At 43.7% G+C, this 19420-nt stretch overlaps 1 protein-coding gene across 2 annotated transcripts in view; it reads left to right on the top strand.

Moving 5' to 3' along the window:
- RNF182 (ring finger protein 182) overlaps window positions 1-18864 on the top strand; it is a 48743-nt gene extending 29879 nt beyond the window's left edge. For both annotated transcript variants that reach the window (XM_038768097.1, XM_038768096.1), the window contains exons 2-3: window positions 8236-8315; window positions 15809-18864. In XM_038768097.1, coding sequence (XP_038624025.1) covers window positions 16040-16783 — 744 coding nt within the window. In that variant the 5' untranslated portion in view covers window positions 8236-8315; window positions 15809-16039 and the 3' untranslated portion in view covers window positions 16784-18864. The remainder of the gene's footprint in view (window positions 1-8235; window positions 8316-15808) is intronic.
- The last annotated feature ends 556 nt before the right edge of the window (window positions 18865-19420 follow it).

The following is a 19420-nucleotide window of genomic DNA, read 5'->3' as shown; positions in this document are numbered from 1 at the left end:
CCCATGTCCTTTTGACTCCCAGGCCCATGCTCTAAACTCTTATTGCCTTGGTCCACCCTGTTGGACAATCTTAGAGAATCTCCCCAAAATCTAGAGTTGAGCTGAGCATAATAACTGTATTTGCCAAGTTCAGTTGCGGCACTGTTGAGATCTATGCAGATCTCATTTAGTAGGTGACATTTGAGTTTGAGGACCCGAGCCTGGATTGAAACTTGATACTGTATAGTAATTCCACTGCTTCGACTACAGGAGATTCTCAAAAATGTGTTATTAAATATAAAAGCCTCTTACTACTCAAAATCCCAACTCGCCATTAAGAAATATTTTGTCTGAGTTGTTGAACTTCTGTTCTCTAGGCTTTCCAAGGAAAACCACACAGCAGCAGGGTTTAATTGCTCACCTCCTTATTCTGAAAAATATATAATAAATCAATCAATAGTATTTCCTGAGAACTTACTGTGTGCCGAGAACTGTACTAAGCACTTGGGAGAGATGTGGCATGGATAGAACATAGGCCTGGGAGTCATATGGTCATGGGTTCTAATCCTGGCTCCGCTACTAGTCTGCTGTGTGACCCTGGGCGAGTCACTTCACTTCTCTGTGACTCAGTTACCTCATCTAGAAAATGGGGATTGGGACTGTGAGCCCCACTTGGTACAGGGACTGTGTCCAACCCTATTTGCTCGTATCCACCCCAGCTCTTAGTACGGGGCCTGGCACATAATAAGATCTTAACAAATACCATATTTATTATAATTATTACAATATAACAGAGTTGATAGACATGTTCCCCATCTACAGTGAACTTACAAGCTAGAGGGGGAGACAGACATTAATGTAATTATGTAATATAATTTATAGAAGTCAGAATTATATTTTCGGCACTTCTGCAGTTCTGTTCTATTATAGTCTATTTCCAGCCTCTTAAACAATCCCTTCATAATGTGGTAGTGTAAGTTCCTTGTAGTGGTAGTAGTAATAGCATTCATTAAGTGCTATAGTATGCAGAACACTGAACTAAGTAAACATTGGGTGGAAATATACAGATGGGCAAGGAATAAATACCAATGATGGGCTGATCTATTGCTCTGAACTAAGAAATGGCTTCCCATTTCCCATTCCCACTAAGTGACACCCTTCCCTGCCCACAAGGAGCTTGCATTCTTAACAGGAATATTGGGATCTCCTTTTGTAACCCTCTTCATTAATCCTTTTTTTGCAATCAATCAATAATATTTATTTAATCTCTACGGTGGACAAAGAGCCCTGTAGTATGCCCATTACAACTGAATTAGGAGTTTTGACTGCCCCCCTCAAGGGGAGACACAGTAAAATAAATTGTAGGTTGGCTATAAAGAGATGTACTTTACATACATATGTGTCATAGAAGTGGCATAGCAGTGTTGAAATGACAACGGGAGGATACGAGATGGGGAGATGAGGGATCGACCAGAGAAGACCTCCTGAAGATGATGTGATTTCGGGAGGGCTGTGAAGACGGGAAGAGCAGTGGGCTGTCTGATGTGAAGGCAGGGGAAGGGGGGTCTTCCAGGCAGGGGAGAGAAAGGATGTGAGCAAGAACAGGGTTGAATTAGTGCTTTTTCACTTTAGTGCATTCTGGTTTTGTAGCATGTGCAAAGTTTACCTTTCCTCCAAAACCACTCTCTTCTGTATTCTTCCCGCCACCTCCTCCTCCTCTAAAGAACTCTAGCAGCCTTGGGTAGAGATTAAAAACCTATTTCATTAGGAAGGAATGGCAGTGAGGAGAGAAACTGGGAAATTTCACAATCCTTCCCAGCTCTCCTGCATTCTGACGCCCTGTCACAGGTGGGGATTTCGGCTGCTTCTTTGCACTGCTGCAGTCTTTGTGTCACAGGGCCCGGGACCGGACTTCGGTTTAGCTCTGTTGCCGGTAAATTTTGTGATTTAGCTCAGATCGTGTTGCACTTGTGATTGTCCGTTTAAATCCCGCTGATTTAATCATCTTCAAAGCTGTTCCGAGATCACCTCTCCTCCAGGAGGCCTTCCCTGATGGATTTCCAATCTCTTCGCCTTATAGCCCCCATATCTCACATCAGCACTTTGCCCCGTCTAAGTAGTGAAAACAAGATGGCATTTATGTCTTTATGTATTCTTTTACTTTCTCCTATCGTTAATTTTCTCTAGTGTCTGTCTTCCCCACTAAACCTTAAGCTCCTCGAGGGCAGGAATCTTGTCAAGTAATTCAGTGGTAATGGCAGTGGTAAAAGCATTTATTAAGCCCTTTACTTTATGCGGAGCACTGTACTAAGTTCTTAGAGGGAAAACAGAGGTGGGGATTAGATGTGGTACTCTCCAAAACAATTGGTAATGTGCTCTGCTCACAGAAGATTTATTCATTCAATAGTATTTATTGAGCACTGTACTAAGCATTTGGGAAGTGCAATTCAGCAACAAGTAGAGACAATCCCAGCCCACAATGGGCTCCAAGTCTAGAAGATTCTCAGTAAATGCTACTGATTGACTGAATTCTGTTTTTCACCCCACCCTCAGCACCAGAACCCTTATGTATATACATATATATATATATATATATATATATATATCTGTAATTGATTTATATTAATGTCTGTCTGCCCCTCTAGATTGTGAGTTTGCTATGGGCAGGGAATGTGTCTGCCAACCCTGTTGTACTCTCCCAAGTGCTAAGTGCAGTGCTGTGCATGTAGTAAGTGCTCAAAAATTACCACTGATTGATTGATTTTACCCATTCTCTTCAACAGATGAGAAACCCTTGGGTAAAATGAACTGTTGTCAGAGTTTTCTGTCCGAGAATGAAGTGGTCTTGGTGTATCATGTCCCATTCCCCATGCTTCATGGCTCTTAAAGACAGGCTGCTGAAAGGTCACCACTGTAAACATTTGACATTATTAGACTCATTTTTGAAGCAGAATTTAAAAGCAGGTTGTAATACACTTAGGCTGAAGGAATGAAGTGACATTTTGATTCAAAATGTTTGGCTATCCATATGCAAATGCATAAAAATCGGATGATGCCAAAGAATAGAAAACTGTTGGGTAGATTTTGCTTCAGATACTTAAACAGCTCTCACTGACTGAAGACTTAATGGATGAATGTTACTTTTCAAGTTGAGAAACCTAATTTCCCATCCAGTTTTAAAGCAATACACATTAGCGTGGCTCAGTGGAAAGAGCACAGGCTTTGGAGTCAGAGGTCATGGGTTCAAATCCTGCCTCTGCCATTTGTCAGCTGTGTGACTTTGGGTAAGTCACTTAACTTCTCTGTGCCTCAGTTATCTCAGCTGGAAAATGGGGATTAAGACTGTGAGCACACGAGGGACAACCTGATCACTTTATAACCTCCCCAGTGCTTAGAACAGTGCTTTGCACATAGTAAGCACTTAATAAATGTCATTATTATTATTATTATTATTATTATTATTATCGAGCCCAATTTTTTCCCTGCCCCCAGAATTGAATTCCTCTCAGCATTTCCGGAAGACATACTAACTCGCTCAGGCCACTAGAGTACCACTGAGTGAATGACCATTTCATGCACCATAAAAACTCCGTTACTCGAATGGAATGCCCGCTGAAGATTTGCTGACTCCCTGTCTCCATCCTCTCCAGTCCACCCTTCACTCTGCTTCCCAGATCATTTCCCGAAAATGTTGATCTCGTTACATCTCCCAACTGCTCAAAAACCTCCATCCATCTCTGCAATGAGCTGAAATTCCTCACCATCAACTTTAAGGCACTTAATCAGCTCTCTTCCCCCTTCTGATCCACACTCTTGTCTCATTATAATCCAGCTTAATCAATCAACAATGGTGTTTATTGAGCACTTAATGCATACTGAGCACTTAATGCATACTGAGCACTGTACTAAATCCTTGGTACTCATTACCAATGTGCTACATTGGGTGAGAGCTCACCTCCTCCAGGAGGCCTTCCCAGACTAAGCCCCCTCCTTCCTCTCCCCCTCCTCTCCCTCTCCATTCCCCCGCCTTACCTCCTTCCCTTCCCCACTGCACCTGTATATATACATATATGTTTTTACATATTTATTACTCTATTTATTTATTTATTTTACTTGTACATATTCTATTTATTTTATTTTGTTAATATGTGTTGTTCTCTGTTTCCCCCTTCTAGACTGTGAGCCCACTGTTGAGTAGGGACCGTCTCTATATGTTGCCAACTTGTTCTTCTCAAGCACTTAGTACAGTGCTCTGCACACAGTAAGTGTTCAATAAATACAATTGAATGAATGAATGAATTGGGAAAGTGCCCTGTAATAGAGTTGGCAACAAGGAGCTCACAGTCTACAGGGGGAGACAGTCATTTAAATAAATTTTGCTCCACTAATAATAATAATAATGATGGTATTTGTTAAGTGCTTACTATGTGGAAAGCACTGTTCTAAACACTGGGGGGATACAAGGTGATCAGGATGTCCCACGTGGTGTTCACAGTCTTAATCCTCATTTTACAGATGAGGGAACTGAGGCACAGAGAAGTTAAGTGACTTGCCCAACGTCACACAGCTGACAATTGGTGGAGCCAGGATTTGACCCATGATCTCTGACTCCAAAGCCCATACTCTTTCCACTGAGCCACGCTGCTTCTCATAATACCAGCCTACTCACTGGGCTTTGATCTCATCTCTCTTGCTGTTGCATCCCTTGCTCCCTCTTCATGATAATGATGATGATGATGGCATATGTTAAGCGCTTACTATGTGTGAAGCACTGTTCTAAGTGCTGGGGGGAATACAGGGTGATCAGGTTGTCCCAAGTGGGACTCACAGTCTTAATCCTCCTCACCCTCGGCTTCAAGGCTGTCCATCACCTCGCCCCCTCCTACCTCACCTCCCTTCTCTCCTTCTACAGCCCACCCTGCACCCTCCACTCCTCTGCCGCTTATCTCCTCACCGTGCCTCGTTCTCACCTGTCCCGCCATCGACCCCCAGCCCACGTCCTCCCCCGGGCCTGGAATGCCCTCCCTCTGCTCATCCGCCAAGCTAGCTCTCTTCCTCCCTTTAAGGCCCTACTGAGAGCTCACCTCATCGAGGAGGCCACCCCAGACTGAGCCCCTTCCTTCCTCTCACCCTCGTCCCCCTTTCCATCCCCCGTCTTACCTCCTTCCCTTCCCCACAGCACCTGTACATATGTATATATGTTTGTACATATTTATTACTCTATTTATTTATTTATTTATTTATCTTACTTGTACATGTCTATTCTATTTATTTTATTTTGTTAATATGTTTGATTTTGTTCTATGTCTCCCCCTTCTAGACTGTGAGCCCTCTGTTGGGTAGGGAATGTCTCTATGTGTTGCCGACTTGTACTTCCCAAGTGCTTAGTACAGTGCTCTGCACACAGTAAGCGCTCAATAAATACGATTGATTGATTGATTGATTGATTGATTGATTGATTGATTAATCCCCATTTTACAGATGAGGTTACTGAGGCTGAGAAAAGTTAAGTGACTTGCCCAAGGTCACACAGCAGACATGGCGGAGCTGGGATTAGAACCCATGTCTGATAGACGAGCACTCTCCCCTTCTTCAAAGACCCATTAAAATCACATCTTCTCCAGGAAGCCTTCCCTGACTAATCTTTCATCTCCCCACCTTGTCTTCCCCTTCTTATGTACCAACTGTGCCCTAGAAGCCCAACCCCCTAAGCACTCAATAATTTAGGGTTTTTTAATCCCTATTGCCATGGGAAAGTGCCTAGAGATAAGTAATGATATTATTGTATGATCAAGTACTAATGGTGATCAGCCTGGTAAAAACCTGCTGGAGACATCTATTAGAATCATCATTAGGGCCAGGAGGCAGACTGACCTCTAGGAGCTACAGAGTGTTCGAAATAGTGTTATCCCAAACCACTCCAAATATTTCCAGTGCCCTGGCAGCCTCTGCGGGGACTCCAAGCACATTGAGCCTGATCTGTAAGGCCTGGAGTGCCCCAGAAGCAATAGGGAGGCAGGTTAAATGCAGCCCATTTGCTTAATTCATTTTTCCATGCCAAATAACTGAGCTGCCTGGTTATGAGTGGGGATGTTCTGTAGGGAATTTTACAGTGAATGAAACTCAGTGCCCAAATAGTAATAAGCAGTGTTTCTCAGTGGAAAGAGCACAGGCTTGGGAGTCAGGGGTCGTGGGTTCTAATCCCAGCTCTACCACTGTGTGACTTTGGGCAAGTCACTTAACTTCTCTGTGCCTGTTACCTCATCTGTAAAATGGGGATTAAGGCTGTGAGCCCCAGGTGGAACAACCTGATTAACTTGTATCTATCCCAGAGTTTAGCACAGTGCATGGCACATAGTAAGTGCTTAACAAAAACTGTAATTATTATTATTATTATTACTACTACTAATAACAATAATGGTCCTTGTCAAGTGCCTACTACTTGTACAGCACTGTCCTAGGCATTGGGGTAGATACAAGATTTTCAGGTTGGACACAGTCCCTGAGTGCTTACTGTATGCAGAGCACTGGGCTAAGCACTTGGGAACTATAACTCTGTCTCTCAGTCTCTGTCAGCCCCACACTCTGTCTCTGTTTCCCTCCCTCTCTCCCTGTCTCTCAGTCTCTGTCAGCCTCCCACTCTGTCTCTGTCTCTCTCCCTCTCTTTCATTCATATTCATTCATTCATTGCATCATATTTATTGAGCGCTTACTGTTTGCAGAGCACTGGACTAAGTGCTTGGAAAGGACGACTCTCTGTCTCTCAGTCTCTGTCAGCCCCACAGTCTGTCTCTTTCTCCCTCCCTGTCTTTCTCCCTGTCTCTCGGTCTCTCTCTGTCTTCCCCCCTTTCTCTCTGTCCCTGTCAGTCCCCTTCCCTGTCTCTTGGTCTCTGTCCCTCGGTCTGTCTCTCTCTCCCTGTCTCTCAGTCTCTGTCAGCCCCACGGAGGGAATAAGATTTACTCCTCATTTTACAGGTGGGAAAACAGAGGCACAAAGACATTATGTGCTTTTTGCCCACATCACACAGCAGCCAAGTGGCAGAGCTGGGATTAGAACCCAGGTCCTCTGACTCCCAGGCCTGTGCTCTTTCTACTAGGCCACTCTGCTTCTCTAAAAGACTTAATGCCATTTCTGAACAGACTTCAAGGAAATAACTTACCCTTGGATTAATCTGATCTCTACTAACTGCTGCCCAGATCATTTTCTAACATATCATTCTGCACATATCTTCCCCCTCCTCCAATTGCAACACGTTCCTCTCCATACCAAGCAAAAATCCTGACCTTTGGTTTCAAGACTTAGTGCTTTGCACATAGTAAGCACTTAATAAATGCCATTATTATTATTATTATTATTATTATTATTATTATATCAGCTCTCTCCCTCCTTTTTATCCACTCTCTTCTCCCATCCCACCCCAGCTTGTACTCATTGTTCCTTTCAATATCACCCATTCTCTGGGCCTTGTTGTCATCTTTCCCACTTGCGAGCTCTTGGTCACACCCTCCAATCTGCCAGAATTCTCTCCCTCTTCAAAATACATAGACAACAAGCTCTCCCCATTTCAAAGCCCCTCTCTAAGAGGCCTTCCCCATTTGATTTCTAACCACGCCCCCACTCCCCATTTATATCCTTCCTTCTGCTCTGCATAAACTCGAAAGTATTTGTAACTTCCCGTTGTACTTTTTGGAAAGTCTTACATCGTCAATTAGGTAAAAAAACAACTCGCTGAAATTTAGTATTAGCCTTGAGCTAGCTTAGAAACTCCTTAAGGGCAGTGACCAGTTCCTACTCATTCTGTTGGGTTCTCCCAGCTGTTTGGTACAATACCTAGCAAGCAGGTGCTCAGTACATACTACTGACCAATTGTTGAATTCCTTCTGCAGGTAGTCCTTTATACAATCCTTGGAATCCTTGAAGATTAACATCCTCCCCTCCCACCCCAGCAATTAACACCCTCCCTTTCTAACAGGGATCTTTTTTCATCATACCAAGCCATTCCGAGTTAGCTCTGACCATTGAGTATAAACCAGAAATCAGTCAATGTGCCACATATCCTGTGGCTGTATTGCAGAACGACAAATTGATTAGAGCTGTCAGTGAAATCCCTGTTGTGAAAAATGCTCAGAGAAAGCAAAAGTGGTTTGAAATAGATTGAACCAAGCCCCAGAGCTTGGCTGAAGCATCTACAAATGCGGAAAATTTAGGGAGTGAATTTTAATTTTTTTTTAATTCAGGTTTCTACTTTATTTTAGGGGCCTACAGAATGCCGGATGGAACAATTCACTAGCTGGATTGGTCACTTCCTGCTGAGTCAGAGGGCACTTGAAGCAGGGTGAGTAGAAACCTACCTCTTTTCAGGAGATAGCGAATTTGATTTGCAATACTGCGAAGGACACTATAATTTGTTAAAAAAAAAAAGAAGCAACCAAAACCCTCCTGAAAGTTTTGGGAAGAGGTGTGTTTGGATTCCTTTTTATCCTAATATAAGGGGACTCTCCTACTGAACTATGTTTCATCTCTCCAATTTTCACCGGATTGTCTGTCACTGCGGGGCAGCTGTGAGGAAGCACAATGATCACAGATGTAACGTGAAAAGACCACCTTTTTTTAAAAAAGGGCCACTAGCAAGGGAGTTTTCCATAAGACATGGTTTAACCATGATTGTAAGCATATGTACGTAGTAGGGGTTGTCAACCAAAATTGGAAGCTAGACCTTTTGCTGAGAAGTATAATGGCCTAGTGGATTGAGCACAGGCTTGGGAGTCCCAAGGACCTGGGTTCTACTCCTACCTCTGCAACTTTTTTGTCAGGTGACCCTGGACAAGTCACTTAACTTCTCCATGCCTCAGTTTCCTCATCTGTAAAATGGGGATTAAGACTGTGAGCCCCAAGTTGGACATGGACTATGTCCAACCTAATTATACTGTATCTACTCCAGTGCTTAGTACAGTACCTGGTACATAGTAAGCACTCAACAGATACTGTTGAAAAAGTAAAAATTAAATTTAAAAAGTGTGAACCATCACCACCGTGCCACCTCTTACCAGGGGCATAGTTGCAGGCCTACAGTCTGTGCTACAGAGACCTGTCATGCTAACCCTGGAAACTGTGAAAGGAAGGTGGCCAAGAAAGAAAGCCCAAAGTGTCGCCCTTCACTGTGCCGCTCTCCACAGTGATCACTCCGAACTAAGAGAACCGTCTCTCCCCCACACATACAGGCATTGGTAACCCCCAAGAATGGTCAGAACTAAGAGAGCCATCTCTCCCCAACACATATAGGCATTGGTAATCCCCAAGAATGGTCAGAAGGACTTAGGGGGCTATTGTCTGGTGCAATATTTGCTGGGTAACCCAGGAGCCTGGTGGTATAAAGATTGGGAACATTGAATTAAGAAGGTGAAGGATGCAATTTGTGCAGTGTTCTGGTCAGCCATATGGAGAAAAACAGGTGTGGACAGCATGGTTTAACTGAGGTCATAGACCTCTTCGTTCATTCATTCAGTTATTCAATTGTATTTATTGAGTGCTTACTGTGTGTAAAGCACTGTACTAAAAGCTTGGGAGAGTACAATATAACAATAAACAGACACATTCCCTGCCCACAGTGAGCTTACAGTCTAGAGAAGAGGGAGAAGCAGTGTGGCCTAGTGGAAAGAGCACAGGCCTGGCATTCAGAAGCAGAGTGGCTCAGTGGAAAGATCGTGGGCTTGGGAGTCAGAGGTCATGGGTTCAAATCCCAGCTCTGCCACTTGTCAGTTGTGTGGCTTTGGGCAAATTACTTAACTTCTCTGGGCCTCAGTTACCTCATCTGTAAAATAGGGATTAAGACTGTGAACCCCCCGTGGGACAACCTGATCACCTTGTAACTTCCCCAGCGCTTAGAACAGTACTTTGCACATAGTAAGCGCTTAATCAATGCCATCATCATTATTATTATTAAGTAGCCAACTAGGCCATTTCCAGTGCTCTCTACCTCATCCCCGAACTTTCATCTCTTGAATGCCAAGTCTTCAGTTGCCCCTCTGTTTAAGAGCCAAACCAGGGAACAAACTCCAAAATCATAAATAATGTGAAAATGTTGCTAGTACATTAGCAACACAAGGTCCGTGAAGGAGATGGTAGGGCATCCGAGAGCCGACAAAGTGAGGGTGATTTACAGATGGCAGAGAGAGACCACCGAAATCGAGGGACGGTTCCGCCTGGCTGTTCACAGAGAAGGATGGTCGAATAGATTCCAACACTTCTCATAAATTTCCCACGGGGGACAGAATTATTAATCAAGGAATTTAGGGTATCACCAGAACTGATGATCAAGAAATGAAAATGTTCGAAGACTGCCAAAGCACCAGGTCCACCCAGTAGAAAATTGGTTCAGGAGATTGAGGTGAGTCTCAGTTAAGCTAGCTATCTAAGAACAAGGACAGTAGAAACACACTCAAGAACAATGGATGTCATGACCTTTTAAAGAAAGGAGCTAAGGAAAATTCAGGGAGTTGGGTATAAATGGGCAATTCAGCAGCCATTGAGGAGGGACACGAAAGTCATCTTGCTGTGACACATTCATGAAGGACTATGTCCTTCTACTCTCTAATTACCCTATGGGACCTTCATTTTAATGTCTGTCTTCCCTTCTAGAGTGTGAGCTTTTTATGGGTAGGGAACATGTCCACCAATTCTACCGCATTATTCTCTCCTAAGCACTTAGTACAAGGGTGCAGCACATAGCAAGTCTTCAGTAAATACCATTCAGTAAATACGATTGATTGATGGACAATATTACTCTGAATTATTCTGTGAATTTGAATTTTCCTTGGAATTTTCTTGAAGGCCTTGGCTTTGCACATAGTAAGCGCTTAACAAGTGCCATCATTATTAATCAATCAATCAATCAATCAATCGTATTTATTGAGCGCTTACTATGTGCAGAGCACTGTACTAAGCGCTTGGGAAGTACAAATTGGCAACATATAGAGACAGTCCCTACCCAACAGTGGGCTCACAGTCTTAAAGGGGGAGACAGAAAACAAACCCAAACATACTAACAAAATAAAATAAATAACTAAAAAAAATTATTATTATCATTAGTGGATAGAATGTGGACCTGGGAATCAGAAGGGCCTGGGCTCTAATCCCAGCTCTTCCACTTGTCTTCTGTGTGACCTTGGGCAAGTCACTTCACTTCTCTGGGCCTCAGTGACCTCATCTGTAAAATAGGGATGAGGAATGGGATTGTATCTACCCCAGTGCATAGAACAGTGTTTGACATTTAGTAAGTGCTTAACTGATGTTACTGTTACTATTATTACTCAAAACCTAAAAGGCAGAAAGAAGTAGGAAATAGAATATTAGTCTTGAAATTAAAGGAGCTAAGGTCTTGACTCACCTCAGCTCCACCACTAACTATATTATCTTGGGAAAATCACTCGATTTCTTCTATCCCAGGCTATATTATCCCCTGGACTAAGAGGAGCAAGAGAGGAGTGGAGGGAATGATTTAAGATGAAGTGAAACACAAGCTAAGACTACGCAGATTGTTAACTCAATGTTGGAATTCAAAAGTGCTAAGCACTTGGGAAAGTAGAGTACAACGAAGTTGGTAAACAAATGCCTTGCCCACAACAAACTTGCCATCTAGAGAAGATGACTGCAATGTCATCTCCTCTGCATACAGAGGAGAATTTAAAAAGTAGGAAATTCTTGCACTTGGATTTGTCCCCTTAGTACACTCCACCCTCAACCCCTCAGCTCTTACTTACATACCCAGAATTTATTGCAATGGTTTTCTCCCCCTCTAGACTGTAAGTTCCTTGGGGGCAGCACACATGTCTACCCACTCTGTTGTACTGTACTCTCCCAAGTGCTTAATACAGTGATCTCCACACAGTAAGGGCTCGATTAATACAATTGATTGATTCCTTGAGGGAAGAGGGGTCTCTGCTGATCACTTCCCCTGTTTAGTGAAGACTAGGAGGAAGGTTGATGAATCAGCCCAGAGAATTTAGATTGGGCCTGAGGAAGAATTTCCTGGCAGTAGAGGTTGTTTAACTTTGGAATCAATTTCCAAGAGTTTGGAATCGCCTTCTCTGAAGAGCTTGATAGCTGGGATTTATTTTCATTTTACTGTAGTGGTTTTTATGAGAGCTGATAGCTCACCTCCTCCAGGAGGCTTTCCCAGACTGATCCCCCTCCTTCCTCTCCCCCTCCACTCCTTCTCCATCCCCCATGCCTTACCTCCTACCCTTCCCCACAGCACCTGTATATTTATATTTATATATATATACATACATATATATATATATATATATATATATGTTTGTACGGATTTATTACTCTATTTATTTATTTTACTTGTACATATCTATTCTATTTATTTTATTTTGTTAATATGTTTGGTTTTGTTCTCTGTCTCCCCCTTCTAGACTGTGAGCCCACTGTTGGGGAGGGACCATCTCTATATGTTGCCAACTTGTACTTCCCAAGCACTTAGTACTTAGTGCTGTGCACACAGTAAGTGCTCAATAAATACGATTGATTGTGGTACAATTAGAAGGAAAGGGCATGGCCGCTTCAGCCCTATGAGTCAATGAATTTAAAATTTGACGATGATGGTATTTGTTCAGCAATTACAAAATGCTAACACTGTACTAAACACTGGGGTAGACAGAAGATAATCAGGTCAGATGCAATCCCTATCCCACATGGGGTTCACAGTCAGAGTGAGAGGGAGAATGGGTATTGACTCCCCATTTTACAAGTGAGGAAACAGAGGCACTGTGAAGTGACTTGCCTAAAGTCACACAGCAGGCAAGTGGCAGAGCTGGGATCAAAACCCAGGTTCTCTGATTTCCAGGCCTGTGATCATAAGCCTTTTTGTTCCCGTGAACTCTGGGGTACAACTGAGAGTACTTGTGCCAAAATAAGAAATTACAGCAAGTGGTAACCTCAAAGTGATATATAGAATTTGGATGTACTCTCTTTTGGCAGAAGCCAATCTGAAGAGACTTTGTACTGTTAAATGTTGGGGGAGCGGGGGGGGGCGGCAGCGGGTTCAGACTTTTCAGAAGATTATCCCAAATTTCCCTAATTTTCCCTGTGGCAAAATTAAGAAATTTTCAGTGAATTGCTGTCAGCCAAAAGTGTAATTAGCCAACCCCAAATTCTGCTTTAAGAAAATGGTTTTAGAAGACTGATGTAGTGTGACATCGAAGAAATGAGGCATGATAGCTAGGACAATCCAAACTGACAGGAGAACTGGAGACTTGAAACAAAGGCACTAACTAGCAGAGGGTGTAGGACAATTATGGCACACAAATACTACTTTTTGAGTGATCAAGGAATTTACTTACATTGTATGGTGTGAAGGGATGGCGTTGGATGTGCAGGTGGAGGGGGTGGACTTGAGAAACAGTAGGAGAACTCCTCTTGAGATACTCCTAGGAGACATGGGAGAGTTGCAAGAGGAGGAGGAAGAGGGAGATCAGGCCCGATTGTTTCAATTTGCTTAATTAAGTCAATAGCCAGGTCATTAGGGGCAAGAGATGGGGTGGGGAGGGTTGGGGGTTTGAGGAGTGAGTTAAACATCTGGAATAATGGGTGAGGGCAATGGGCATGGGTGTCAATAAGGATGGAGAAATAATTTTACCAGGCAGAGGAGAGAGCAGAGTTAAATAGAGCAAGCGAAGATGAACTTGAGGTGGACGAGGTCAACCTGATGTTTAGATTTCTGCCGGCAGCACTCTGTGGCTCATGCACTGGAGCAAAGGAAGCAGACTGTGGAGGTGATCCAGGGCTGTGGGTTAGTGGTATGAGATCAATGAAGGAATAAAGGAGAGAGAAAGATTTGACTTCAGTAGCGAGAACGGTGTTAAGGGCATCAAGTTGGTCTTTCAGAGAAGGTAGATTGGGTAGGGCAGGGGGGTGGGAGAGGTACATAGGAGTTGGGAGGGGTTGATTGGAGGGGAGTAAAAGGGGGCCCTGAGAAGAGAGGACAGGGATAGGTTGACTGGAAGTCGAGAATTGAACCGTGTCCAATTCGATTGGCTTGTCTCTTCCCTAGAGTTTAATACAGTGCCTGGCACATAGTAAATGCTCAACAAACACCACTTACGGGGGAAAAAAAACCTCTTCATCGACACTATACCAAATTTCCTCGCTTCAGGCCCAGTTGCCCACTTTCTCAGCCCTTCTTAAGTCATCCAAGAAAGATGCAGGATCTGAAATCCTGGGAGACCTCAACCTTAATTTGCAGTAGTCTGGACTAAAAGCATTTTAGGCAAGTTATCTATATTTCAACAGTGAGGACAGGAAGTAATTAACTTCAGGGTAAAAAAGCAAGAATCTTTGTTTCAAAGCAGTAAATAACAAAAAAGATCTGAGGAAGTTAGGAGAATACTGAAAAATGAGTCTGTAAGAGTCAGGTCTGGGGGGAAATGATCAAATACCATTAAAGGTCAATTTCAAAGTTCTTATGAATCAAAACTTAGGACCAAATAAGGTTATTAAATTCACACTGCAATAAATTATTCAACACTACTTTAAGGAACTGGAAAACTAAAGATTCAAGAATGGAGTAGCTCATCTTGTGTGGAAACTTCCAGAGGGTTAGTAACAAAGAAGCGAAAGTGAAAACAGCATCAGGCACAATAGGCAACAGAGACAGCAGAACAACAAGAGACATTCTCTGTGTGTACACACTGTGGGACTTACAACGGCCTTCTCAGCTACACATTCACGCACCCATGGGTGAACTCAGTCATCAGTGAAACTGTCTTCAAGAATGTGGTTTACAAACACACGCACACACACACACACACACACACACACACACATTCTTTAATGTTACGGAGTATTTATATTGAAGGACCCAGCTGTTTGTGAGAAGGCATTGTAGTCTCATTTCTCTTCTTTTACCATTCCAGGAGTGGTACTTGTAAAGAGCTACCCTTCAGGAATGCCACCAGAGCTCTGATTAATCAATGTTGTCAGGCCAGCCCTCCTAGAATTAGCTCCTTCAAAGTCAGTACTTGATGGATTCTTTCAAGATAATTGCTTAAATGTTCTAGAGGTTGGTCAAGTAAATAAAATAGTTCATCTTTCATTTGGGAATTGGGAACAGCATTGAATTTTTATCAGTCTTATGGAGAGGCTACCATCTGTTATATAATCATGTTAAATTAAATCATAGTACTATAAATATTTTATTAGTATTTTATAGGGCCACATATATTGAAGTACAGGAGACAGTAACTAGTACCTTAACTCATATTTAAAGTACTGTCACGGTATTTGATAAGTTCTTAGGTTGTGTCAAGTATTCCTGGTTCCTCTGATCTGATTGCCGTGACCCTCAGTGCTTAGCACAGTGCTTGGCACGTAGTAATAGTACTAATTGTGGTATTTGTTAAATACTTACTAGATGCCAAGCCCTATACTAAATGCTAGGGTACAGGCAAGATCATCAGGTCTAGAACAGTCCCTGTCCCATTTGGGGCTTCCTCTCTAAGTAGGAGGAAGAAATGGTACTAACTCCCCATTTTATGGATGAGAAAACCGAGGCCCAAAGGAGTTAACTGACTTGCCCAGGGTAACCCAACAGGCAAGTGGCAGAGATGGAATCAGAACCCGGGTCCTCTGACTAGTAAGCCACCCTGCTCACTTACCAAACACCACAATTACTGTTATTATTTGCCATCCGGGGTTTCATACTTAAAGGGAATGACCCCCTCACTGTAAAGCCCAGAGAGAGGTGTGGTAAAACATTCTCCCAGAATCCCTTTTCAGTGTGGCATCTCTCTCTCTCTCTGTGTCTCTGTCTCTTTCCTCCAGAAAACTGGCCCTGCCATCTCTTCCCATGGAGGCGAGGGCTCGCGTCAAACACAGGCCCCACCAAGGCACAGCCACAAGCAGAGGATGACAGGGCGATTCTGGCCGCTCCCAACGTTTTCACAGCCTCCTCGCCTCCCCACCTGCCTTGGCTGGTCAGAGGGGGTTGGGGGATCCTGAAGCAGCACCCCCGCCAACCCTCCCCCAAGCAGGAAAACGCTTCTGGCCGCCAAGATGACCACTCCGCTACCCGAGGAAACGCCCGAGGCCCAGGCGTCGGACGAGCTGGAGTGCAAGATCTGCTACAATGGCTACAACCTGAGACAGAGGAAGCCCAAGGTCCTGGAGTGCTGTCACAGGGTCTGTGCCAAATGCCTCTACAAGATCCTCGACTTCGGGGACTCCCCACAGGGCATCATCAGCTGCCCCTTCTGCCGCTTCGTTACCTGTCTCCCCGACGATGAGGTGAGCAGCCTGCCCGACGACAACAACATCCTGGTGAACTTGGCCTGTGGCGGGAAGGGCAAGAAGTTTCCGCTGGACAACCCCACAGAGCTGGTGCTGACCCCCAAGAGGCTGGCCTCTCTGGTCAGCCCATCCCACGCCTCGTCCAACTGCCTGGTCATCACCATCATGGAGGTGCAGAGGGAGAGTCCCCTGTCCCTGAGCTCCACCCCCATGGTCGAGTTCTACCGCCCCACAAGCTTTGACTCCATGGCCACCGTGTCACATAACTGGACCGTGTGGAACTGCACGTCCCTGCTCTTCCAGACCTCTATCCGAGTGCTCGTGTGGTTGCTAGGATTGCTCTACTTCAGCTCCTTGCCCTTGGGGATCTACTTATTGGTGTCTAAGAAAGTCACCCTTGGGGTCATCTTCGTCAGCCTCATTCCTTCGAGCCTCGTTATTCTTATGGTGTACGGTTTTTGCCAGTGTGTATGTCATGAATTTCTAGACTGTATGTCCTCTCCCTCTTAATGGGCCCGGGAGTGCAGCGAAGACATTTCTCAGTCACACTCACATGCAGACGTGGGCATACCCACGCCACCTCTCCTGACCCGCCTTGTCATATTTGTAGCGTAGCTAATTTATTCTTTCATATTCTTACTTATGATTGGTGCCCGTGTCATCCACCAAAAAGATGGGCACGTTTTTATGGTCCTGTGTTGGTTTTGTTTTTGGGTTTTTTGCTGTTTCTACATCAGCCTTTGTTATCCCATACGTTTTGCTAACACTTGGAAGGAAATATTTTACACAACTCTTTTGGAGGCTAGGCTTTAGAAGGGAAGCAAAAGTGCCTGAGTAAACCCTTATTTGGAGGTTAAAGAGATGTGTGGGGGGGGGGGTTCTTCTGCCCAGCGACAAGGGCCTGTGATTTCTTGCCTCCCAACCCCTTCCCCCAGATAAGGGAACACTTCAGACAAGGGGTACTGTTTAATTCTGCCATGGGAGGTTGTAGAAAGCCCCATGGCTGCATCTACAGCCCCCCACCTCCCACCCCCTTCATCCTTGAATGGTCTCTCCCAGCACTCCCTCACAAATATTTCTCATCTAAGTTATCCAGCTCTGGGTTCTATCCCATTCCTTCTCCCCTCTGTATTTTCATGGCAAGAAAACACTTAGTTTCCACCCCCTGAGTTTATTTCCCTTAAATACCCCGACCTCCATCTCTTCTCCCCCACAGAGCAATGAGACATTCAGACCAGGGAAAGTAAGCGCTTTGCTTTGCCATCCTGAGTGTTAGGCAATGAATGGCTTGGAGCTGTAAACCAGAGAGTAGGGATGAAATAAGCAGTGTGAAATGTTGTTGATGATGTACAAGCAGTCCCTGGGAATTAGCAGCCGGGAGACAAGGTGTTCAAAAAGTGAGCGCAAGGTTATTCTCCAAGTTTATTTCAAAACCCACGTTAGCGTGGTGCCCTTTTCCTAGACAATGGCAAAGTTTCCTGTTATTTGTATTTATGGGAAGAAACAGGTAGCAGATTGTAGGTTTTGATAGATGTCTGTCAACAAGAACTAGTTACGTGGTGGTTAAAAGCAATTTACTTCCTCGAACAACCCACCATTGGTGATTAGCATTAAAATGTTTGCGCCTATTAGGAGGTCATATGAATATGATATGACGTTTATTTGCTTGTCATGAAACGCTGGTAGTAAATTGAGGTGGTAGTTACCATTGTTACTGTAGACCCAGTTCTGGTCTGATTTAGGTAAACCTGACACATTCCTAGAAGAGTGGAAACGTTGTACTGAAGCTGTGATAATTGTTGTGGCTTTCGGAACACTGGTCCCTAGGTACATATCACCTATAAAGACCTGGCAGACTTGAGCCTCTAGGTGTGACTAAATCCATTTTTGAATTCTTTTAAACACAAGTCTAAATAGTTAGCTATGAATGCAGTCTGCTGGGAAGGTGTTTGGGCTTGTAGAAAATGTGCAAGATGATGTGGATAGGATTGCATATGCTAAGAGGGCTTTTTCTGTTCATTTGGTATGTAGCATTACATTAAATAAATGGGTGAGCGAATCTATGAAGACACTTCTAAAATGCTCTGGAATTGTATACTCTGTGTTTAACCTGTAATGTGTCTGCAGTGCTAATTTATGTGTTTTTCCATGTACTGTGGTGGTTTTCTTTAGTTACAAGTGAGCTGACCTGCACTCAGAGGCCGATTTTACCCACTGATTTAAAACATATTAATGGATCGCAACAACAACCTCTCTGTGCCGTTGAACAAATGAAGAAAGGACAAATGTCTCACTATTTTGAACACCATGATGCTGTTGGTTGGCCATTAAACCATGATTCTTCTCCACATGGAAGTTTGAATTCTCTGATAAAAAGTTGAAATTATTTTGAACCCGTGTGAAATGTTACACCTTTCCAAACCTGTGTAAATTTGCAGCAGCATTGATTAAACAATTATCCTGCCACTCATCTGAAAATAGGGTCTTGTTAAATCCTCCCATAAAGTGTCTGCAAATCATAGGGTCTTGTTAAATCCTTCCATAAAGTGTCTGCATATCTTACCTCTCTTTTGGTTGAGGCAGAGAGGAAAAAGGTCATGGTTTCTGATTTTGTCTTGGTTAATAAATATTCCACATGGGGTTTGCCTGCCTAATTTATTTTAGGTGCTGAAGGAAGCAGAATTGGTTTCATTTGAGACTATTGATTTGGTGATGCTCAAACAAAATGGTGATCACTAGGTGTCTAAATATGACCAAAACTGGGAAAAATAAAATAGTGTGGGAATACACTTCCAAGATCCCACTAGAAAATGAGTGAGTTGTTAATTGGGGTATTTAAGCACTTGCTCTGGGCCAAGCACTGTACTAAGCACTGAGGTAGATTAGACTCAAGAGAATCAGATCCCACATAGGGCTCACAGTCTAAGTTGGAAGGAAAACAATTATTGAATCCCTATTGTGCAGATGAGAGAAGAACTGAGTTACAAAGAAGTTAAGTGACTTACCCAAGGTCAAACAGCAGGTTTGTGGAGGAGCGGGAATTTGAACCCAGTTCCTCAGACTCCCACGTCTTTACTCTTTCCACTAGACCTCACTGCTTCCCATTATCTTAAGACATACACACACACAAAGGCCATGTCAGAAGCC

Source organism: Tachyglossus aculeatus, chromosome Y2, assembly GCF_015852505.1.
Source record: "Tachyglossus aculeatus isolate mTacAcu1 chromosome Y2, mTacAcu1.pri, whole genome shotgun sequence".
In the NCBI taxonomy this organism is placed as follows: Eukaryota; Metazoa; Chordata; class Mammalia; order Monotremata; family Tachyglossidae; genus Tachyglossus; species Tachyglossus aculeatus.
Note: the sequence above shows the minus strand (reverse complement) of the source record. Positions and strands in the feature narration are given on the sequence as shown.